Source organism: Catharus ustulatus, chromosome 4 (assembly GCF_009819885.2).
Source record: "Catharus ustulatus isolate bCatUst1 chromosome 4, bCatUst1.pri.v2, whole genome shotgun sequence".
NCBI classification, from domain to species: domain Eukaryota; kingdom Metazoa; phylum Chordata; class Aves; order Passeriformes; family Turdidae; genus Catharus; species Catharus ustulatus.
Window position 1 is genome coordinate 59,434,661 of NC_046224.1, and position 24,168 is coordinate 59,458,828.

The 24,168-nt window shown below is 44.4% G+C and overlaps 1 protein-coding gene across 1 annotated transcript; it reads right to left on the bottom strand.

The window, feature by feature from the left end:
• Positions 1–17,962: 17,962 nt before the first annotated feature.
• Positions 17,963–22,844, bottom strand: KCNJ8 (potassium inwardly rectifying channel subfamily J member 8). The gene is made up of 2 exons (XM_033057126.2): positions 22,480–22,844; positions 17,963–18,946 (listed from the first exon to the last, which is right to left on the bottom strand). The coding sequence occupies exons 1-2, from the start codon at positions 22,842–22,844 to the stop codon at positions 18,046–18,048; spliced, it is 1,266 nt and encodes a 421-aa protein (XP_032913017.1). The 3' UTR covers positions 17,963–18,045.
• Between the last annotated feature and the right edge of the window lie 1,324 nt (positions 22,845–24,168).

Below are 24,168 nucleotides of genomic sequence, written 5' to 3' on the forward strand. Positions count from 1 at the left end.
CTAATGAAGTGTTTGACATCAAGGCAGAGCCTTTTTTTCCTTTGTCAAGCATTGGAAGGGGCTGCCCAGGGAGGTGGTGGAGTCCCCATCCCTGAAATCTTCAAAAAATTACTGGATGTGCAACTCAGTGCTCTGGGCTGGTGACAAGGTGGTCAAAGGTTGGACTCTATGATCTTGGAGGTCCTTTCAGCCTAAATGATTCTGTGATTCTGTGATTTTTTTCACACCCAATTACGTATTTCTTGGGCAACATATGAGAAATCTGTTCCTTTTTTTTTTTGGAACCAGATTGAGCCTCTATTACTACTTCAAACTTCCAATACCAGGGATAAGAGTAGCCATAAAAAATAACACAGATTTAGGCTGGGCAGTTTTGGGGCAGGTACTATGAATTTGCTTAATTCTCAGACAGATTTTTCCCTTTTCTACCTATTGTTTTAAAGTTCACTGGTTTCCATCAGAGGACAAATGACCATCACATGTGGCAAGACAAGTCATCCAAAAAACAGACTTTAGACATGATGCAATTAATCTGTCCTCGTTAAGGCAAAGTTCTGCATTATTTCTATAATGAAAAGAAACAGAATGTTTATTTAATTGATGTTTTGATGACAGTGGTTTTAGAGTGCAGACAATAATTTTCATTCACAGATCAAAGAAAACCTTGAAGCTTTAGTGGTGCAACAGAAAGGGAGATGTGGCAAGAAGCTGAGGTTATAGGGTTCAGCTCTAAATACTCTTAAATATAGGGAGGCCCTATTGTCATGGAATTTCTGTACCTTGATTTAAAAGCTTCAGTCTGACCATGAGCTAACATGAGTATGAGCTTTGGGACTCAGACCCAAAATTATAATTAGCTGTTTATGGTCAATGGCTCCATCTTTAATTTGCTGAAACAATGATGACTGGGGCCTTTATCTCTGTTTTCTTGCCCTTATCTCTGTTTTCTTGCCCTTTCTCCTCCCTTTCTCCTTCTGCTTCCCCTTCTCATTTCTTTTTGCTTTTTAAATTTACTTTTTCTCCTCTTTCTCCATCTCATTCTCCTCCTGTCTCCTTTGCTTTCTGCTTTCTCCTTTTTGTTTTTCTTCTAGAGGCAATTTTTTTAAAACAAATTAACACTTCATAGAATGATATAATCACAGATTGATTTGGATTGGAACAGATTTTACAAATCATCTTATTCAAATCCCTCTGACATGGGTAGGGACACCTTCCACTAGCCCAGGTTGCTCAGAGCTTCATCCAGCCTGGCCTTGAACACCCCCAGGAATGCCAAATCCACAACTTTTCTGGGCAGACACACTTGATGTTGTCATTGCGTGCTTTGTGAAATTTTTGCACTTGAATTTACCTCACCATACTATGAGAAAATCAAGCTTCAGCATCCACCATGACTTACGATTTTTCTTTCTCCCAGTCCTATTTTCCTGCTGATGGGTTAGCCTACTCCTAGACAAGTTTTAAAACTCTCAGGGATGCAGCTGTTGAAATGCATGTTAGCTTAATCAAAAAACAAATAAACAGTCAAGATGTGTGGGAAAGGAACCAACCGTACTCACTGTGAACACAGCAGTGCACAGGATGGACATCTTTTCCCTTTACTTCCTCTTGTGATTCAAAGTTGGCTTTTTTTTTTACCCATGAACCAGAGAGTAACATTTGATCTCAGTTTGACTTCTGAAATAGGTCATTGTCTGGTTGGGAAGCAGAGATACACAGAGATGATGCGTCTTCTTGGAGATCAGTTTCTTGTGGCTAAGGCAGAGCAGATAGGAAAGCATAAATCAAAATAAATATCTTTGTCCCTTCTGTGGTTGAAATGGGCTCCTCTGGTATCCAGGGACAGCGGAGGATTTGGAAAGAAAGGTTGCATTGTGATAGTATTTTTCCCTTTGTGGGTTACTCAGAATCTTGCATGGGAAGATGGGGAACAGCTCGGAGCACAGATAATTGGGATGAATCAGTGTTTCTAATTCCACCCAGGATAGCCTCTGTGAGAACTGGAGAGGTTAGCCCCAAAACACAGTACGGGTTTGGAAACATTGTGCTTGTTTCAAGGGGAGCCAGAGTAAATAATATGTACAAACATGGCTCTGGGCTGTCATTACAGAGAACAACATTAAAATTATTTAATCTCCTTTATGTTTCATAAACCAGATTACCTTGAGGGATGAAGCAGAGAGGAAAGACTGCAGTGTGGGAGAAGTCTCTAACTTCTGACTCAGTTAATGGGATGGTGTGTGGATTTAAAAACTTGCAGACTGTGAGATGACAAGTTCAGCACCACTGTCTCTAGAAGTAGAGAAATTTGTCCAAAAAGTGATTAAAACAAATGAGTAAATGTCAAAACAAACAAATTGGACCTATACAAGCCCATAGGTCCTGATGGGTTGTTCCCACAAGGGTTGACCAATGTCATTGTGAGGCCACTCTCAATTATTTTTGAAAAGTTGTGACAATCAGCAGATTCCTGCTGATTGGAAGAAGCAAATGTCATCCTGATCTTCAGGAAGGGCAAGAAGGCCCTTCTGGGGAACTACAGGCCAGCCAGCCTCACCTTAATCCCTGAGAACATGATGGAGCAACTAATCCTGAAAATTATTTCCAAACGTCTAAAGGCCAAGAAGGTGATTAGGAATAGTCAGGATTGTGCCTGACCAAGCTCACAACCTCACAGACAAGCTGGCGAAGTGGAGTTTAGACAGGTGGGCAATGAAGTGACCTGAAAACTGTCTGATCTTCGGGATCAAACACTTGTCATCTATGACATGAAGTCCAGTCACCAGTGGTGTAGACCCGGAATTCATACTGGGACTAACACTGTTTAAAAATTCTGTTAATGATCTATAAAAGTAATGATTGTTTGATTTATTTCTCTTATTGCAAAGAAAAAATTATCATGGATCCTATTTTACTTCCAGTTCCAAAAGTCTCCATGAAGTTTCACTGGATCAAAGACTCAACATATCCAACTAAGTCCATATTGCAGAAATTATTACATTCCAGATGAAAATTTTCACCTCAGCATTGAAAAGTAGAGGGTAATTCTTGCATTTTCATAAACCAGAGAGGGTTATATGTGCTTCAACTGTTTTGTTCCTTCTTACTACTCCAAAAAAAAAACACACTTAGAAAAGTTGAAACAAAACAAATGTAAGGAAAATAACTCTGTAAAACAACACTGTGAGATTTTTTTTCTCTCAGTATAAACTGTACCAAGCTCACAGGAAAAGAAAAAAATTCTTCAGTAGCTGTAAACCAAGCCTGCAATAATCAGACTGACACATCTATCTCACCATGGGAAACAATACTAGATAATGTTGAATTGCAGTGTGGTTTATTTGGGGTTTTAAGCAGTAATTTCAAATGTTTATTAGGTTCTCCAGTTTTATGGTACTTAGCGTCCCCTGCTCCTCCATGGCCTCACCAGCTGCAGGGTGACTGCCCCTGGCTCAGGAATTCCACCTTCTGGGAAGGTCCAAGTCAGTGTGTCCCAGGAAAATGGGAGTACGTCAGCCTGACCCCATATCTCTGGGATATCCAGAGGATATCCTGCCTTCTCCATGCCTGGAAGAAAGCTGAATAACTCTGGAATACAGTGAGCTGAAAGGTCATCTGCAAGATCAGATGCTTAGGGAAGAATAGAAAGTGAGGCAAACCAAGAGTGGAGGTGCACCCATATTTTTGTGTTTGTGTGAATGCCTGCCTGGCCTTCTGATGTCAGGGACAGCTGGAAACCTGCTGCAGCACCCTCACGGTTTAGAAGAACTTGTACTTCACTGATGGTGGTCAGTCAGTCCCTCAGATACCTGTGGTGCTCTGACAGCTGTAGCATTTTCATTGGGAAACTCTGAAGGGAGGGGGTCACATCTCCAGCCAGTGTTCTGTGGCCTCACTCCTCTTCCTAAACCATTAATGGGACTTCTTTCAGAAAGAAGAAGAAACGGAGACTTTTTTTTTCCTAGTTCCTGCTGTGTCAGTGAGTGTTCTGGCACACCTGAACACGACACACCCATTTAAATAGCTGGAAAAATCAGTAATCCCTGCTGGATGTCTCTCAGGAGGCTCTGAGGGAAGGCATCCCTCTGGCAGATGGGGGACCCAAGGAGCTGGTGTGTGACAGGAAAGCCCCTGGCCATGCAGATGGGTGAGGAGATGCTGTTGTGACGCTTCATCCATGTCTGCTGGTGGGAGCAGCAGCTGAGGTGCAGGTAGAGGCTGTGAGCCAGGCTGCAGGTGCTCAGCAAGCCCACAGCTGTTCAAACAACATCACCTGTGCTCCCTAGCTCCCACAGAGTGAACAGGTACACAAACCCTTGGATTCAAGGCTTCAGGCCAGCCAGCTTGGGGAACTGTTTGCATTTGGCTGGGGGCACATTCAGAGCTGCTGAGAGCAGAAAGGATCCTTGGGCTTAGACAGTCCAGCTTCCAGTAGATCAGCTCAGCTGGCTAGAGCCTGGTGCAAAAAACACCAAATTTGTGCGTTTGATCCCACATATGGGAACATGGGCCATGCACTGAAGAGTTGGGCTCGATACTTGTGGGTCCCTTCCAACTCAGGATATTCTCTGATTCTGTCATCTGAAGGCCCTGGTAAATAAAAACTGAATCTAGTCTTGTGATGCTTCTCTGTCATTTTTCTGGCTTTCCATTTCAAAGTAGGCTACAAATTCTGTGCTAAGAAGCTCAATGATTTAGGCTATACAGCTGAAGCTGGGTCCAAGTTAATCTGATAGGGACAGAGATTTTTCCATACCTGCATCAGAAAGTGGCCCATACTTCCAAAGTACAGTTCTTCCCTCAGCCTTTCTTGCCACTAATGTGTGAATCCCATTGTCATGGAGCTGTTTTCCTGTGTGATAGACTGCTCAGCTCTTCTGGTGCAAATCCAGAATAATTTGGGTGACTTCAACAGAGCTGCTCAGGAGGGACACATGCAGCTGAGGTCACAATCTGTTCCGCTTAATTAAATAAATAAAGGTTAAGTATCCTGCAAGATCCATTTTCCAGTGTCCTTAACCTTGTCTTTGCTGGTGACCTCCTTATTTATTTATTTACTTATTTTCCAACTGAGCTTTTCATGGCCATTGACATAAATTTTCCAGCTTTTTTAATACAGAACATCTGTGGTCCCTATGCAGTGTCCTCTATAGGTCATGGGAAAACTTTATCTTACTAATAAGCTCCATTCCTCTATATATTCAAGCCCAATTGATGGGGCCAAGTGTGTTTATAAATAAATATTGTCTTGTAATGACCATTTCCATATGTCCCAGAGGAATAGAGATTTTGTCCTTTTGAGCTGGCCAGCTGCCTCCTTTGTAACAGTGAGAACAGTTTTCCCCTGTCTGGTTAAGGTTTGATTTATGTGGAAATGAACTCCCCAAGGTGGCAGACCAGTGATACTGAAGAATGCAATGCTCCCAAGTACCCTTTAATAGTCAGGGAACTGTGTTCATCCACCCACCCTTCATTTTTCTCTTCATCAAACGAAATTATGGTTTTAATTATTGAATCTGTATATATGTCCCTGACCAGCTCTGTCTGCCTCAGCCAAAACAGGGACAAAAGCATGAAAAAGGCAATCAAGTTCCACTGGAGTTCTGTCACATATCTGTCACTAAGAGAAACGACCACTGACGTAGGACATGGTTAAATCATGAAAAAATATGTTTGCTGGGAAATGCAGAGCATGGATTGCCAAAATATGTGGTGAATGATTGATCCTTCTTTACTGATGAGTGCACCAAGAAATATGCTGCCATATGGCTTCCCCTCTGCACAAAGTGTGATCCAACAGCTGCATATCACTGAAGGATGATACCGTGCCCAGGGCTTATTTCTTAATATTGTTCCACAAGAGAGAATATATATTTCTTATTTCTTGATCTGCTCTGCATCCTCTTCCAACTAGGCAGCAGTGCAGAAGAGGTCAGGATCCATCTTTTGAAGGCTTTCAGAAGAAACCTATTGGAGACTTCAGAAGAACAACACACAAGACTTATGTAGGATATCTGTTAATCTTTGCTTCTCAAGTTGTTCCTTGAGCTTTGTATGCATGTGTTTATGTGGAGATATACACACAGAGTAAAGAATGTTTATTCTGATTTTCCACTCTTCCAAAACATTGTACTGTGTGGAAGGGAATGAATGCCTGGGGATTTCTAGGCTTTGGTTTCTGGTAAAGCCAGTCTGATAAAGAGCATCCAGTCTTGATCAATAACGAGAATACATTCCTATGGCTGTAATTTCACCCTACCCTGTAGTCTATCAGAAAGATAATGAGGAAAGAAAGGTAATTTTCAATAACTTAATTTTATTATGCAGAAAAATAATCAAAGTATTCTCCTTGTCCCTTAGCATGCTAGAGCTTAGCACATAGTAAAGAAAGTTTATATCAAAGTAGGACATGTATTTTGGGTATTTAGGTGTTTCTCCATTTGTGTGAGAAATCCAGTCTTGGCTAATGCATGAGGGACTAGACAGAGCCTCCCTTTCCTGTATTCTGAGACATGTTCCATGGGAGAATTCAGCAGAAAGCCAATTCCTGTAAATTAAGTTATGACATCCTTATCATGTTTTCCAACTCCTCTCATATAGCACAGCAATGTATGTCAGAAGGGGATGTGTGCATTGTGGTCTGGTTTTGATACCAGCGAGATTTCGTATTGCAGTCCTGGCTCTTCTGTTTCAAAAGGCAAAGGGAAAGCCGTACCACCAGGAAAATGATATAAAATACTGTTTATGGCTATTTAATTTCAGGTTTATGAAGTAGGAAAAAACCCAAACCAAAACAATCACACGCCAAACCAGCACAATTGATCTGTTACTGCTGGGGTCTGTTCTTTTTTTGTTGTTGTTGTTATGTAAACTGCGTGACAGCCTGGCTTTCCTACGGTGGGAAAATCTCCTGAGAAGAAACGTGTCCCTCGCTTCCTCTGGGAATGCTCAGTACCCTGGAGATTCTTCTTGCTTGACATTTTGTTTCTCAAGTGACTACTGGACCTTTGCTCAGATGAGATAAGTCATTTTTCTTTCCCTGGCTACAAGTAGTACATGTAATTATGTAATTGTAAGGCTTAAGGCTAAACTGGTTTATGACAGTGCAGGGGGTTGTCCTCCCAGAGCTTTTCTGAGCCAGACTGAGCTGGGCTGCATTCCTCTGGCCATGTTTTGGTGGCAGGTAGCACAGCAAGCTCAGGAAATCCCTGTTCAGAGGTGGGCCATTGCCCATCCCTGCTCTCATACATTTTCCGACAGCAAATTTGGGGACCAGCATACTTACGTTTTTGAGCCAGAAACAAACCCTTTTTATAAAATTAAAACAGATCTTTGTTCTACCTTCTGGAAATACAGCAGACTTAGTGTTTATAAAGGTTGTAAAATATGATGAGGTCACATCTGGAAAATACCAGATTCAGATTATGCTCAGAATATGTTGAACAAATCACAAATTTTAGCTAACCTGAACCTCTTCTTTGCACATGATAGTGTTTTCAGATAGGAGCTGCTCACATTCACAGCATTTGGAAGGTACTTTGCAGGCTCACAGGCAGGACAGAGCTAATAAATGCACATAAGTGATCCAAACAGTCTACTTAAATTTATTTTCATTGTACAGTGTTTGTATCTGGCATTGCAAACAGCACCAGTCTACCCTGCAGTGTCTGAAGGTCTGTCTCCAAAAGGAGACAATTCTTTCAAAACCAGTACTGAACCATGAGATATTATATCAGGTAACACCAAATCTTGTTTTCTTACTGGACTACTGATGTATCTTTTTTTCATTATTAAGTGAGGTTCTGTTGCTATATAATCTTCCTCTCCTTTTTTTACCAGAAAACCTACAGAACGAAAGTAGCCTGCTGCCATACGGAAAGGGCAGCTAGAACCTTACTGCTGTTTCCTTTTCCATCAGGGTTGCACTGAAATGTCTAAACAAATATATTTGTGGTTGTATGGAAGTTTGGGGTTAAAGAGCTCCCTGGGGCTGGAAGACACACACCCACGCTGCCTGGGAAGGGCTGCTTCAGGATTAGGAAAACTCCCCTGCTAGACAGACTTCTGCTCTGGAGTTCCTGCCACTTTTCCCTTTGAATGCTCTTCCTGCCTGGACTTCTTAAGTAGATATTTAACTGTAAGATCCTTAAGAATTCTCCTAATTTGGAGGGGGCTTCACACAAGTGTGCAGGGATTGCTGAACTGTTTAGGATTTCAGAGGTGCTCAGGTATTTTACAGAATCACAGAATGCTTTGTGTTAGAAGGGACGTCAAAGCTCATCCAGTTCCATCCCCCTGCCATGGGCAGGGACACCTTCCACTAGACCAGGTTACTGAGAATCCCATCGAGCCTGGTCTTGAACACTCATTATCTCAGTGGGTAACAGCATCCCCAGTGTTTTAATTTTGTTCTATTTATTTATATTAGCAGACAGTACCTTACAATTCACATAGGTACCTATGTCTTAGCAAATAATTCCCAAAACAACTGGAATCCAGCACTTGCAGATCTCCCCTTCAGAAGCCTTTGATCTGAAATAAACCAAATTTACCAGAAAGAATAGTACATTTACTAAGAAACATTTTTAAAACCATGACCAGCTGACATTCATTTCTGCTTTCCTTAAAAACTGCCCATCCCTTGACTTCTTTAGAGCATTCCCACATTAGCCTGATTCCCTAGAGGAGCTGTCTTCTCCCTTGAATGACAAACTCCTTCAAGTCTGTCTCTGATATCCCTGATCTCATCTGTTTTCCATCTTTCCATCTTACAGTACTCCCTGTGTGCTGGAGACGGCTTGTCCTACCATTCCTGGGTTTTATTCTTCCATTTGCCCAGCAGCCCTTTGTTGAGCTGGTTCATTGGAGTGGCCCAGCCAAATTGTTGCAGTGTTCACTCTCCTCTGTTTACCACAAAGAATCCATGCTGTGAATGCTCAGAATGTGTGCAAGACCCTCACATGCCATAATCAGTTTCTTAGCAGGACCAAAAGTAAAATCCAAGGAATGGAAGCAAGGATCTGGTTTGCCTCTGACAGCCCCTTGAACTGTGCTCTGGCAGCTCGAAGCGAGCCTTCCCTGGGGGCACATAAGGCACATGTGCTTTGGAGAACAAGAGGATCCAGGGCTGATCCTCGCTGCTGCTGCTGGGAGTTTGCATGGCCATGGCGTGTGACCCAGCTGGAAGCGAGTCCCTCTGCCTGGCTGAAGGGGCTGCTCTGTGCTTGCTGCCGATTTCCATGACCAAATTCCATGTCCTGCCTGGCATGTGCAGCTCCCATGTGGCATCATGCATGGCTGGGAGCTCCCCAGGGGCACAAATGGGCACTGAAATTGTGTTACCCTTTAAAAGTTCACATCTCGGAGTGAAACCATTTGGCAAGCTCTCTGTGTCTTTGCTAATGAACATTTCACTCCTTGAAAGGTATTTTTACCCTCTTCTGTGAGTGTGCATGGTGCTGATAGGTCCATATTTGTGGCAGTTTTACCAAGCTGAAATGCCACAGCCTCTTCATGATTTCAGGCACCAAATTATTGTGGACAGGTTCTTCAAAGGGAAGTCTGGAATCTGTTGCTACTAAGAAAACCCTTCCCCTTTTCACAACAGGAAAAAAAAATCAACAAACTTTGGATGTGTATTTGCAAACACTTGTACATGCACACATTTTCCCTCTGCAGTTTTTTTCCCCAGGGTCATATCCCCAATGACATTCTCAAAGTACCCATATGAAATGCCTGGAAATCCTAATGGGGGTATGAATTCCCAGCCTTTCTCCACTACTGCATGCAAATCTAAGTCAAGCTGAAAATTTCAAAGAGGAAAGTGACCATAAGAAACTCACTGAGACACTTAACAGAAATCTAAACCAACACATTGCAAAGAGTTGCAAATAAAAACCGGTCTCAAATCCAGCACTCCTCCTGTGACATCATGTCACATTAATCACTGCTAGGTTGACCTAATAAGGATGAAAATTCCCACTTCAGAGCCTGCTCTCCCAAACAAAAAAATGCATCTTCTGCTGTGTCGGACCTTCCTTAATGTCTGCCAGAAGAGATGGAGCTGGAAGATCTGCTCAGATGTCAGTGTAGCTAGCTGAGGCTCAGGGTGGGAGAGAAGCCCATCTGAGTGAGGGTCTTTTCTCTCTAAAGCACAGTGGAGTCTCTGAGAATGAGGATTCATCATATATATATATATATATATATATATATATATATATATATATATATATATATGATGGAATCTTTTGGCTGCAAAGCCAAAGTAAAAATAACTTGGAGAATCCCTACTGTCAAATCTGGCAGTGCAAATGCTTCTTTTTATAGATAAATATGTGTGTACATATATATATATAGATATCAAGTTAAACAAACTTTTCTCCTTTAGTTTGATAATGTGCCCAAGGAGAACTTAAGTTGATTTTACTGATGAATTAATTTTTCTGTGCTTGAAGTGGAATAGGAAAGAATGCATTGATATACAGATATACATGGTTTAGGAAAGTCTAAGTAGTTATCACCACTTGCTGGCTGAGTGATCTGCAGTGGATTGCAAACACTGTGCAAGGTGTGGCTACCTACTTAAAGTTTCTATTTTGTGGACACCACTAAAAGCCTCTCAGTGAGTGAATGCTCAGATGTTGACATCTGAAATTACTAAGATATGATTGATTACATGTTTCCATGCTAAATTATTTTGTCTCGTGCATGATTTCAGATTAAACATCTCCACCTGTAAAGTCTCTTGCACCCCTGTTTTGAAGTCTGTTCCACCTACCATTCAGTACATGGTAAAGAGATCTTTATTTCAGCCTTCTGAACTTCTTATTTCTCTGGTCTGGAGCCTTTCCTCTAGTAATTGATACAACTGAATTAGGATTCATTGCCTGCTGCTTTTTATCTTTAACCAAAGTATTGAATTGATATTTGAACAGATTATTGTCCCTTAAGGAAAACATCCATGACTGACAACACCATACTTACTGCTAATATAAACTGAAAGATATTCACATCTTTAAAATTAGGTTAAACTTAATATTTCATGGAGCACATTCAGTTTTGTATTTCATTTTTCATGTGGATGTTGACAGTATAAAGGAGCTGACTATAAGGAGAGCTTCAGTCCAGAGATTTTATTATTCTTAATTTAACACAAAATATTTAAAGAATGCAGTGAGATTTTGTATATGGAAAAAAATAGCACATCCCAAACAATTTAATCTGATCAGCCAAGAATAGTATCTGTTTATAATATGATTTAAAACACCAGCTAAGGCTGAGCAGACAACATTTATTAGTACTTGATATATTTTTGAACAGCTATGAGATGAAAAGCTGACCACCCAAGGGGCAAACAATTGTCACTTGCTTTTGCTCAAACTCACCAGAGTTTCTTTCAGTGTGTGTCACAACCCTTCAGTTTTGCTTCATGTCCTGCCCTTGACTGAATTTGAGAACTGTGACAGTCAGCAGAAGCAGCCCTGTTCTGACAGACCAACCCAGATCACCCAGAATGAAAGACGTAACATCAAAAATGCACCCTGAAGGATAACAAGGCTGGGCCATGGGCGGATGCAATCAATTTTCATGGCTATTGTGGTTACAAAAGAAAAAAAAAGGCACTTGAGGAAAGCAGTGATGTTCCCTGGATGAGGAAGATGCTGAGCCCCAAACCACAACAGCCCTTTGCAGTCGCTCCAGTGCCATTCCTCAGTTTTATGGTCTTTGTAGTAGACCTCAGACCATAAAACTGAGAAATATAATTTCACTTTGGCCCACACAGAAGCTGCTTTTTTCTTCCTAGCTACTAAGCCAAAATTTAACACCAGCAGGAATCCAAGTAAACTCCTGTAACAATGAGATACCCTAATCTTTACAAGTTGTCCCCAGGGACATTTGTCAATGCTGTTTGAAAAGTCCATAATTAGCACTGAAATGCGTTTGTCAAAATAAATCAACAATTTGGGGATGCCTAACTCCGCTGGGGTTTCTGTTCCCCCATGTTTGTTTGTTTCCTCTGTGGGAGATTAATTTAAGACTCAGAGGAAAGTTTTCTCTTGACCAAAAACTCTCCCTATCCATAAATTTGGAGCGCAGCAGGGATCTTTAGATCATCCCATCTGACATACTGAGCAGTACAGGCCATGACACCATGCACAGCTACTCCTGCACTGGGCCCTGAAAAGCGTGCAGAGATTAACACTTATCCTCCAGATAATTAAAGCATGTTTGTGGTGGAAGTGATGTCTTCAGGTGGATCAGCTCTTCTCCAGAGTACAAAGAAAGGGCTTAAACCTTTGTTAAGAGAGAAAAGAGACTCCACCATGTTTTTGTTTGTCTCTTTGAATTTTTATAAACTAAATGTTAAAATAATTGGTAGCAATAACTGAAGTGTGGTCTATATTTTCATTGAATGCATGTTTTTTTGTCTTTCTTACATTGAAGTATGTCTTGATGGTCCTAGAATATTCTTTTCACTGCTAGCCAGTAACTCATCAGTGTTCTGAGAGTCCTCTGCCAGAAATCCCCTGAATACTTATTATTTTAAAATATTTCTTTTAATCCAAGCTCTTGGTGATGTGTCCTGACTGTGAGTGCCTCAATCCCAGTGGCTGTTTTTCTCTTGGGCAGCACTGATCATGTCTCTGCAGGCTAAACCTCTCTTCAGTATCTAATAAGGGAATATGGGACCGTATTTTATCTTTACTGTCCAGTTATCACATGAGAATTTTTTTTTTTTTTTTTTTTAATTCAAAGAATTCTTAAGGGAAAACAGAAAACACAATTCAGGGAGATAGGGCTGAGAAGCATTATTAATATGCTAAGAGTATTAGAAATTCCTGCCTATCATCTTAGTCTGGATGTCATGTAAACACAAATATAGGGAAAAAATATTTCAATATAAGCATGTGGGGAAGAAAAAGTTAACTCTCACCTAGCTATTCATGCAAGCCCCACCAGTGTTTTGAAAACACCAGGCCCAGCAAAGATTATATTTTGTGAAAATAATGAAAGCTTTGTTCCTTTCATCATGTAATATCTACTGTTTTTTTCTCCTGTCAAAGCTCCTTTCTGGTCTTGAACTAATGACTTTTGCAGCTTACAGCAAAAAACATTTGCTAATAATAACCACTGGAGTGCTTGGAAACTGGTTTCACAAAATGTCCGCAGTCTCTAGTTTGTGAAGAAAAAAAAGACGTAGAGAATTAACCATCTTTTTTATTTTCAATCAGAAAAAATAGCGTGTCCGTGCTGCTTTCCAAATTGCCAAGTAAAAGCATGATTCATGGCCTGAACCATATATATATATATATATATAAAGTGTAGATAAAGGCTCAGGCTTTTATGAAATGCATTCACCATGGCTGTGAGGCTTTGAAATGACCCTTTGGCCTGGAGTGACACAAGGCTTTAGGACAAAGCCTATGGCATGATGAGGTGCTAACTAAATCTGAATATGCCCTGGCTCTCACCTTGCAATGTCCTGAGTGCCCCAGAAAGCCCAGAAAGAAGGGTAACACTTTGGTGGAAAGAACCAAGCAGTTGTATAGGCCAGGGCAGATTGCTGTGGGACAACATGCTTATGAAGAAATACTCAAGAGGCAGAACTGTTTGACAAGGCCAGAATTGTTTTACAAGGCCAGAGTGATGCCAGGGGTAGTAGCAGAGGGGTTCAAAGTGTGGCTTGCAGCAGGGCCTTTCCAGTGCCAAGCTCCTGCTTCTGTCCCTGGCTCGCACCAGATGTTGCAAAAGAGGGAGCAAGAAGTCCTGAAGGTGACAGCCACACAATCAGCTGCCAACAGGGAGAGTTTCCTCCAAGTCCTATTACTCAGATGTTGGCTTTGACCCTGGAGCATTAATCTTTATATCCCCTGTAAGCACTGTCTGTGTTTGTTTGCTCTGTGTCCCCACCACGGTAACTCTGAATCTCCTGGGTGTCCCAAACAAGGACAAAGACTCTCACTGCCATTTGTCTGTTTAAAACAGAGAAGCTCCTTAGGTGAAAGCCAGAAAGAAAAAAATAAAATGCAATCCCAGACATTATGTCCTGGAAGTGCTTTATAATTATTTTTCTAAGCTTAGAAAACAGTTTTGCTCTTCTGGTAGGCTGCAGAAAGAGCCAAAGCACACTAAATACACAGAATAAGCGATGTCAAGTAATGCAGTTCTAGTTACACCATGCTGCAGAGGGATGGGAGTAGTAGGGACACAAAGAAGTAGGAAGGGATGGTGCTGATAGCTTATTGAATCTAGTTTACTAAATTATTACCAATGAGATGGACAGTTAACTGCTAACATGAACTGTCAGCACTATTTGGTAGAAATCTCACCCTCATTCTTAACTCGTCAGTCTGTGTTACAAACAGAAGGCTTCAAATCTAAATTAAAGCCCCTTTCTGATAAAGTTGCCAGGGAGAATAATAATAATATGTATTGAGCTGTGGTGCTGCCAGCTGATCCCCTCTCAGCAGGCAAAGCTGGGTCTGAAAGGAAATGCAGTAATATTGCAAAACCAGGTCTGAAATCTGTCCTTTCAGTAAGGAAAGCAGCTCCCAGGCACAAGACCTCTCCCACCACTGGCTACCTCTGTCCCTGACCTCTTCCAGGACTGCAAACCTTGCTCAAGAAAGGGGCTTTGCACTAAAGGACTTTCTGCACAGAGCAGGAGCACAGCACATGTCAACATGACATTCATGGCACAAAGCTTTGCCTTGTTTATCTGTTCAGCATCCTGGCACATAACTGAGGTGTCTTAGTGTAACCTCAAAATACCAATATCCCTGCAGTAGTGTTGCAAGAAACAGAGTGTATTAGGTGCGAAGCAGAGAGAGCTGTGAAGGTGAAATAAAATTTGGAAGGAGAAAATTGTTCTGGGAAAAAAAAACCCCTTCATTTGAAATCCATTGAGAGAATAGTGAGGTAATATAGGTAATACAAAATTATTATTCTAAAGGACCATGGAAAAGGCTGGAATACAGGAAGGACCAAGAGTATAGAAGAATGAATGAAGAATACAAAGAGGCAAAAAGAAAAAGAATAGGCAAAAATCAGAGATAGAAGAAATAATTATTTGTTGGGGGTTAGGATTTTTCCTTTTGTTTCCTTCTGTTTCCTTTTGTTTTTTGTTCTTTCCCTCATGGAGTTTTGTCCCATCTGTGGATAAGAGACAATAGCGACCAGTACTTAAGAGAGACAAAAAAGGTGGGGGAAGCATGCAGCTGGCTACTCTCTTACCTGGGAGGTTTTCTCTCTGGAAAGATGGTGATACCATGAGATTTTGGCCGGGTGCTGAGGGGCTGGGCTCCTCTTGCTCTCTTGCTTTTGGCATGGGAGGAAGCACAGCCGCTCTGCTGTCGCTGCCCAAAGGATTCACTGCCACGATGGAGCTTTAGGTCTTCCTTGTGTCTCCCACTGTGGGTAAGCCTTTGCTTGTAAGAGCAGCTCTTGGACTGGGACCTTATTAACACCCAATCGGACTGGAAGGGACCCTCACCATCTATTTGGGTGCCTCAGGGGAAAAACTCAGGACCCCAGTCCTCACTCCCTTCCCAGCTGCTACGGGAGGAGGCCGGGTGTCACTGCCCAGCCCCGCTGCTTTCTCCACTGCCTCTGGCTTTTCTCACTACACTGTAACCCACACCCCTGCCTGCCAGGACACCCTGCAGCCCCTGCTACAGCTGCAGAGTTTCTGATATGTTTCCATTGCTGCTCTGGTGTGGGCCGATCCCTGCTGCGGCCCTTCCCGCCACCCAGCCTGCCCGCCATGGCTGCCTGAGGGAGGCGCGGCCGAGCTCGCGCCACGGCGCCCCCTGCAGGCCGGGGGGAATCACTGCCCCCTCCGCCCGGCCAGGAGCCCGCAGCGCCCCTGCTGGCAGTGCCCGGAACTGCACCACGGGACAGCACCTACGGCTGAGAGCGGCTGGGACTGAGTTTGTGCTGCTGTTTGTGCTGCTGCTGTTGTTGGTGGATGTTTGCCTTGTTGTACATACTAGTAAAAAACTGTTATTCCTCTTCCCATATCTTCTCCTGAAAGCCCCTTAATTTTAAAGTTGTAATAATTCAGAGGGAAGGGGGTCATATTTTTTCCATTCCAAGGGAGGTTCCTGCCTTCCTTGGCAGACACCTGTCTTTCAAACCAAGACATTGTTGTAACTTTTTTATTATTATTATTTTGTATAAAACCTGCTTTTGCACAGCATCTGACTTAACGATGTATCCAACAGACAGCCTCAGAGAAATTCACAGTCCTGGAAGTGGAGGACAGAGACAAATTGTATGTGCTTCACTCTGACTCTTCTTGGAAACTTCAGCTGATCATTGTTTGGACACAAAACAGACAGATTAATTTCTCCAGATGTTCACTATCCATCCTTCCAGAACATTAATGGACAGGCCAGGAAATGAATGCTTTCAGCAGAAACTTCTGTTTCAATCTGCTGCTTCAGAGGAAGTATTTTCTCAGAGTTTTTGTTCTGGAGAGCACCTGTTCCAAATGCAGGGAGTCCACATCTCCTAGCAATGCCACTCCGTGCCACCATCCAACACCTCATGAAGCCTGAAACCATCCACCCAACAACTGCTGATGAGCTACTTCCAAAGAGAATGAGAATCCAGCATTGCTTTTGACTGTTTCACCTTACAGGAAAAAGCAAACTTTAAATGTTTGAGTGGCTTGGAGGGTCAGAACAAGGATAGTACTTCTCTCAAGTCACAGACATAAGACAATTTCTGCAAGAGATTTGAACAGGAATTTGTCCATAGTTATGCTTATTCACACAGGGAAATACATGTATCAATTTAGGCTACCAAATGTGACAGAATTAGTTGTCTTACTTTTATGTATTTGTGTAGCAAAACTTATGATGACATTTTTGGGAAGGCTCCAGGTAACAAATGCCCATTTTAATTTGCAGAGGAAAGCTTCTTCACACCAATTCTCAGCGGCAGATTACATAAAGAACACAGGTGAGGCATTGCTAAAAAACAGGAATTCAGCAGCAGCACCCAAGTCCCCCTGAAAAGCAGTTAGTTTTGAAAACACTGTCTAATATTATTGGCAGGCTTCCCTCTCATTCCCATTCATGAGTTCCCACTGGCAAAAAATAGCCTTCTTTTGCAGGAAGCAGACTTAATCCTATGAAAAGTAAGTGAAGCAAGTACATGTGTTTCCTTCCATGTATGAATCTATCAGAGAAAACAAAACAGGATTTGGTCTTTCTTCATGAAGAGAATGTTAAAGAGGCACCTGCTTTTTCCAGCTTGAATAATTTCAGTGAAACAGATGCCCATCTGGGCAGACAGGAGGACTGGGATTTCTCAGCTTGGGCTATAGCTATTCTAACATGTGTGTTGTCCTGCAGCCAAGTATCTGACCCTGAGAAGAAGAGCAGCACTCCGTCGTTTCACTGGTTTTCTTGCCTGGAGTGACACCAGCTTTCCTGTGGGATGGACAGGTCACTCACCTGACCTGAATTTGCTCTCAAAATGCCCTTGCCAAAAACCAACAAAAAAGAAAAATCCTGGGAAACCAAAGGTGAAATGGTGGCTCTTCTCCAGGGAAATCCTTGAGGAATTTAGTTACTCCCTTTAAGAGGACAAGGAATTCACACAAAAAGATCAATATCCAAATGTCATGCACAAAATCTGTGGGAGCTGTTGAATACAGAAGTTTTATAAAGCACTCACTTGCATAGAACAGCCCCACATTTTGTGACAGCCAGCAGAAGAGAAGAAAGAGACGCTTGATAGGAAAAACACAATTTAAAAAATCAGCATGCCATTAAAACAAGTATAAATACACATTATATTACATGAGTGAAGTGTGTTTTCTTTAGTGTACGTGCCATTTTTATTAATTCATACACTAAGTGCTAAGGTGTTTTCTAATGCCATTAGGTGGTGCTTTCAGTAAGTAATGGAATAAATAGTTCTTGCATGGTTCTCTTCTGCAGTATGTTCTCTTTTTTTAAGTAAAAGAAAATTGAAGCAAAACACCACAGGTGCCTCCTCCTTCTGAAGCCCAGTGCCCTAGCACAAAGCTGTGCATCACGTTTCTGAGGCACTCTGGCTCCCCTCGGGCGTGATAAACTGCACTTTGGGCACGATGAGCGAGGAGTTGGTTCTCCGCATGGAGTTGCTCCTCCGAATGGAGTTGTTTCTCCTCATGGAGTTGCGCTTCCTCAGGGAGTTTTGGTGGGACAGCTCGCTCTTCTGCAGGGTCTGGATGAGGATGGACGGCTTCTCGTCGAGCTCCCGGGCACTGCAGCGCGGCGCAGCCACTTTGACGGTGTTACCGAACTTGGAGTAGTCGACAGCGTACACACCCTCCTCCTCGGTGACGATGGGCACAAAGCGGTGACCCCACAGGATCTCCTCTGCCACGTAGGAGGTTCTCGCCTGTGTCGTGATGCCGGTGGTTTCTACGACCCCTTCCAGGATCACAATGAGCTCCAGGTCCTGGAGCGCCAGGTCGGAAGCAGAGATATCATAAAGAGGGCTCCGCTTGTCTATGACATGACAAATGATCAAGGGAGCCACCAGGAAAATGTTGTTGCTTTCAATGGGATTATCGACGGGGATATCCACTTGGTGAATGGGTATGACTTCTCCTTCAGGGGTCGTGGTCTTCCTCACGACCTGGATTCTCACTGAGGCACTGATGATCATGCTTTTCCTCAGGTCCCCCACCCGGAACATGAAGCAGAGCTTGCCGTTGCGAACGGCAATGACCGCCTGCCGGCTGAAGATCAGCGTCTCGGCCCGCCGGTGAGCCTGCGCCGTCTTCATGAATATGCAGCCCAGCATGACAGCATTGATGATCAGCCCCACAATGTTCTGCAGGATCAGGACCGTGATGGCCAGGGGACACTCCTCGGTCATCATCCTGCCCCCAAAGCCAATGGTCACCTGGACTTCGATGGAGAAGAGGAACGCGGAGGTGAAAGACCTGTAGGGGAAGATTGCACCCAGTTAACTCTCAGGACATGGAGCACAGACTGAGAAGTTGTTAACACGTACTTCCAGAAATAAACTTAAGGACCTGTTTGTATGGCTCTAGTACACATAAGCCTTGTGTTAACACCAGCCAAAGCATTGCATGCTTGGTGGCTGAGATTTGTGTGGCTGGTGTACTGTCTAATGGCGCCAGGGAAGACCTCAGAGCCTGAGCTCCTCAGAGACCATCTGGGTGACCCTGAGCAGCTCAGGGAATCTCTGTCCAGGAGCACAGGCTGCCCACTGGCTTAGTGAACAGCTCTGGAACAGCTGGGCTTTCCACCTTCTCCATGCCATGAAGCCTTTGGTGGAGAGAGGTGGTTTTGGCAAGCAAGGGCAATCTGCTGGCACACAGATCCTTCCACCGGCCTGTGCAGAGAAAAGAGACAGGTAAAACTGCAACACTTCACTCATGCTACCTGAATTGTGACCCAGAATTTCCTGATGGGGGAAAAGGGGATTTCCCAGACGTGTGATGCTTCCCAAACCCTTGTTCACCTCGTGACTGAGCAGGATGAGGCCAGTGGCCCCCATGGTATTCCCCTGCACACCCTGGCAGCAGGACAGAGCTGTGACCCAAGGCTTGGGTTCAGCTCACTGCCAGGGCAAAAACAGATAGAAAATTTCAGCACAATAGTGGGATGCAGAAGTGTGGGTTAATTAAATACACTAGAATGCTATGGATTTGGACATCACAAAATGCTGTCCACAAACTTCCCAAAATACACTATTTATAGTAGCCACAAAGTCATATCCCCTGTATACATCAGGATCCTTAACTTCCTTTTATATTTATTTATTCCTTTATTCCTTCCAGATATATTCTTCCAGTGGAATCCAATAAATCTGAAGCATCCCAATGCCTACAGGGCTATACCAGTGGAAAATATATCCTGCCCATGAAGATGGGTCTAAATAATTCATTTGGTTTGCTTTGCTTTTCAATTAATCTGCTTTTAAATATTTTTTTTCCTAGCCATATTTTCCGTGGGGTACTGGAGGACACATTTAAATAGCATAGGCTATATCAAGGATAATTCTCTGTGAGAGAAATGAGAAATTCTGTTCTTCAGAAAACCAATCAGTCTCTGCACAGGTATGTTTGAAATAACTTTCTTTTTTTGCCTTTTCTATTTTTCTTAGTCTTTAACAAATTCCTTTGTATTGAGGGGGTTTATTTTGTATTTCACTGAAGAAATCGGGGATGAAGGAGTTAATGGAATCCATGGAATGATTTCTTATTTTCATGAATATTCAGTTACATGCAGAATGAAGCTTCTGGATTCAAATTCAGTCAGCTTAATTCAGCTTAAAACTCTGTCCAGTAAGTAAAGTAGCCTGACTTCCCTTAGCAAGAACCTTTCTTTATTTGGAAAATAAAAAAAAGAAAAAGAAAAAGCAATCCACCTTTTGAACAGTGGAAGTAAGTGAAGAGAGTAAGTTTGGAAAGCATTTTAACCCTGTGAAATGGGAGAGAGAAAGTGCAAATCACACCCTTCCCAGGTCCTTCCACTCAGAGCTGTGTAGCAGCTTTCCTTTTTGGATAATGTTTCATTTCTGTGGCAAAGAGACATGAGGCTTAGAAATTTCTTCACTACTTTGTAGAATGAAAGGGCTGCAAGCTCTAGGCACTGGTTAAAATTGCCCAAGCCAGGTTTTCCCATAAATATGTAATGGCACCTACCCAAGAAAGCGCTCCTGAAATATCTGTGGGCCTAAACCTCAGGGGAGTAGGTTAAAAATTATTTGTCATGATTTTGGCATTGTAAAACTAAAGGTATTTTACACCCCAAAACTTTTCATTCTTAAAGATGTCAGCAATCACATCATTGCTTCATGACTTTGACCAAATTGGTAGCCAGATTTCCCTGGGAAAGAAAAAGATTTCCCATGGCTTGGACATGGGTGCTGGAGCAGCTGTTGCCTGGACACCCCACCAGGGAGGGGGTGAGTGTTCTTTGCCATGGGCTAAACCTGGAATGATACTGATTGATTCATGCATTGTGCTTCCTAGCAGACATACTGGAAGAGCCACAGGCAGCTATGGGAGGGGACAGGGACAGAGTCCTGGCTGTGGATGTGGCTGGCCCCAGTGGCATGAAGCCCTTGGCCCCCAGCTCAGGATCTGCAGGGTGTCACAGCAGCCACACCAAGGGAGCCACCAGCCACGTGCAGGGATGTCCCCTCAGCTGACCCTGGAGGGCTGCAGGGTTGTAGCTGTTCACTGATTCCGGTTGGACAGATCCCACAAATCCCAGAAATGCCGGGGGTAACGCTCCTGCGGGTGCAAGCTGGGTCATGACATCTCATTTCAGAGGAAACTGCTTGTGGCCAGACATCAGAAAAGAAATAGGACAGCAACCTCTGCTCCAATTCCCCCCAACCTAGTGAAGTGTAGCTTGGAAAAGTCCCCTCTTCTTTTACCTAGGAAAATTCCCATTTAGAGAAAAAAGTGTCAAAACAAAGGGAGAATTAAATCTCTGCTACTTCATAAGTCAGACACAAAGTCTCTTCAGATTTGGTGAGATACCTCAAGATTTTGTGGGAGAAAGGAGAAAAGGGAAATGGATTTGATGATGTCTCAGAGCACCCTGCAGCCCCCAGACCCTCAAAGCACTGCAGTGTATAAAGGCAGGTGATCTGGGGCAGCCTGGTGGTACAGAACCAGGACTTTTCTACCTAAAAGCCTACTGCTAAAAAATCAGATTTAATTGATGAGATCCTGAAGTGATCTTCTGGCTTACCCCACCTGTAATTCACAGTCTTCTCTTCCATGTATGTGTCAGCTTGTCAGTGCCCTGACAATTATTGTGGCTTTGGGGACAGAGAGTAAAATTGTTCAACAGGTGACATTTAATCCAGTCATCCCTTAAGATTTCACTGCCTGACACAAATGCACAGTGTGGAAAGTGTTCCTCTGTCCAACTGCTGGCCTATGGTTCCACCAAGGTATTTTTAAGCCCTGCATATTTAACACTCTGATGAGAGTCATCTTGAAATACACTTAGTTTTGTCCTAAGGGACACATTTCCTGGCACCTCTGACTGGTGCCCTGCCTGACACCCAGAGCTGGTTCCCTGCCTCTTGGGCACTGCTCTGGAGGGAGCACCTCTGGCCGACGAGGCATTGGAGATGCTCTCGCTGCCGCAGACAACGTTACAATACATATAACACATACCCACTCTTGCAGCAGGCTCTTATCTCGACAGGCAATCGAGTTACCCACAGAGTGTGGAGACACATGAAAAGCAGCAGGTCTCCCTCTCTTTCAGATCCTGTAAGGAATCAAAGACATCTACAGTACAGTATTTTCCAAGCCCAGGAGGCTTGCTGAGTTTACGCAGTCTAGAGGAAAACACTGCACTTTTCAACTGTCTCAACCAAACCCAATGGTTCATGTAAACCAAAAGCTGCACTTCAGACAACACCAGGACAGCAGGCAGCTCTGTCCCCCCCCTTCCTTCACCCCACCAAACTCTACTTTACCTGACACACGTCACACACGGCGTCCACTTTGTGCTGTTCGAAGGGTTTTCTGTGCTCGGGTCCATGTCGCCGTGGGCGAAGGCCACCAGCCACCACATCATGGCAAAGAGCAGCCAGCTGCACAGGAAGGACATGGTAAAGATGACCAGCGTGTGACGCCACTTCAGGTCCACCAGGGTGGTGAAGATGTCTTGCAGGAATCGCCCCTGCTCACGGATGTTCTTGTGGGCCAGGTTGCAGGCGCCGTTCTTGGCGATGAAGCGGGCTTTGCGCGGGCGGTCACGGATGCGTGGCTTGCGCAGGTTCTCGGCAGCGATCCGTGCCAGCACATACTCTTCAGGGATGATACTCTTGCGAGCCAACATCTTCCTGCCACCATAGTCCACTCAGCGAGATGAGCAATGAGGAGGGTGGTCCCTCTATCAACTCTCTGCAGGGCTCACTTTACACTGCAAAATAGAGAGAACGTGGTCAGAGTTGTCACCTGTGCAAGAAGACCCTATTAGGTACCCTCTGCCAAACCCCACTACATCAAATGCTGGTTCTACAGTGCCCTCCCTCTCTCAGACCATCATTTTTGCAAGAGCAGTCGGTATCAGCTGGGAGCAGAAATGAAGGATGCTATTTGGAGACTCCTTGCGGGAAGGGAGGCTGCACAGCAGTCGCACAAAGTCGGTGTTAAGTACCGTGACAGACACCAGCTCCGTTCCTCGGGCTATTTCTCCGGGAGACAGCAGTGCTCAGATGGGGACCGGAACACGAAGCACTAAGTTATTCTCATCGTTCAGGATCTGGAGAATCAGTCGTCTGTGGTTTGAGCCGAAGTTACTCTGTGGAGACAGCGTGGAGACTCCCTCCTTACGGCTGCAGCCCCGCAGCGCATTAAGCAGCCCGCCGGGAAACCCTTGCCCCGTCCCCCGAGAGCATCACAAGAAGGAGCTGAGCTGGAGTTGCGGCAGGCAGGGAACAGGACTCCTCGGAGCAGGCGGTCGCATTTTCCCTCGCAGCTCTCCTTCCCTTCCGGAATCAGGCGGGGAAACCCTCCCTTTATTCCCAAACTTTGTCCCCAAACGGGTGACAGAACAAATCCGCGGAAAGCCCAGCTTCCCGGCGACTGGCCCGTCCCACCGGGGGAGGGCAGGGCTGCCTGACCCCCCGGCGCCTCGCAGGGTCCCCCCAGCCCCCGGCCCCGCCGCCACTCACCGCAGAACGGGGCGGGACGCAGCCGGGCCGGGCGGAGCGGGGCGGGCGGAGCGGGGGGGCCCGGGCGGAGCGGGGCGGCGGCTCGGGGGGATGCGCGGAGGGGCCGGGGAGGGGCTCGGGCTCGGGATGCGGGGCTGGGACTGGGGATGCGGGGCTCGGGATGCGGGTCTGGGACTGGGGATGCGGGGCTTGGGCTCGGGATGCGGGGATGGGACTGGGGATGCGGGGCTTGGGAGTGGCGGTCGGGATGCGGAGCTGGGGCGCACACGCTTCCTGCGCTGAGCGGTGCCCGCGGACAATGGGTTGAGGGGGTTTTAGGCAGGTTCCATCCCATTTAACAGCGGAGCAAGGTGCCCACACTGCTGGTCTGAGACATTTCGCTAGTTACACAAAGCTGCGCGCCTGCGTGCGTCCCCTGGCAAGCCAAGAGTTTGTGCCTTCCTAACCTTATCTTCCCTCGAATCTGGCTGACAGAGGAAACGAGGC

Bases quoted from the DNA above. Each gene is read 5' to 3' on its own strand.
- KCNJ8 (XM_033057126.2), bottom strand. From the start codon at position 22,844: ATGTTGGCTCGCAAGAGTATCATCCCTGAAGAGTATGTGCTGGCACGG. The intron at 18,947-22,479 runs GTAAAGTAGAGT...CTTCCCCTACAG, and splicing joins CCGTGTGTGACGTGTGTCAG to GTCTTTCACCTCCGCGTTCC.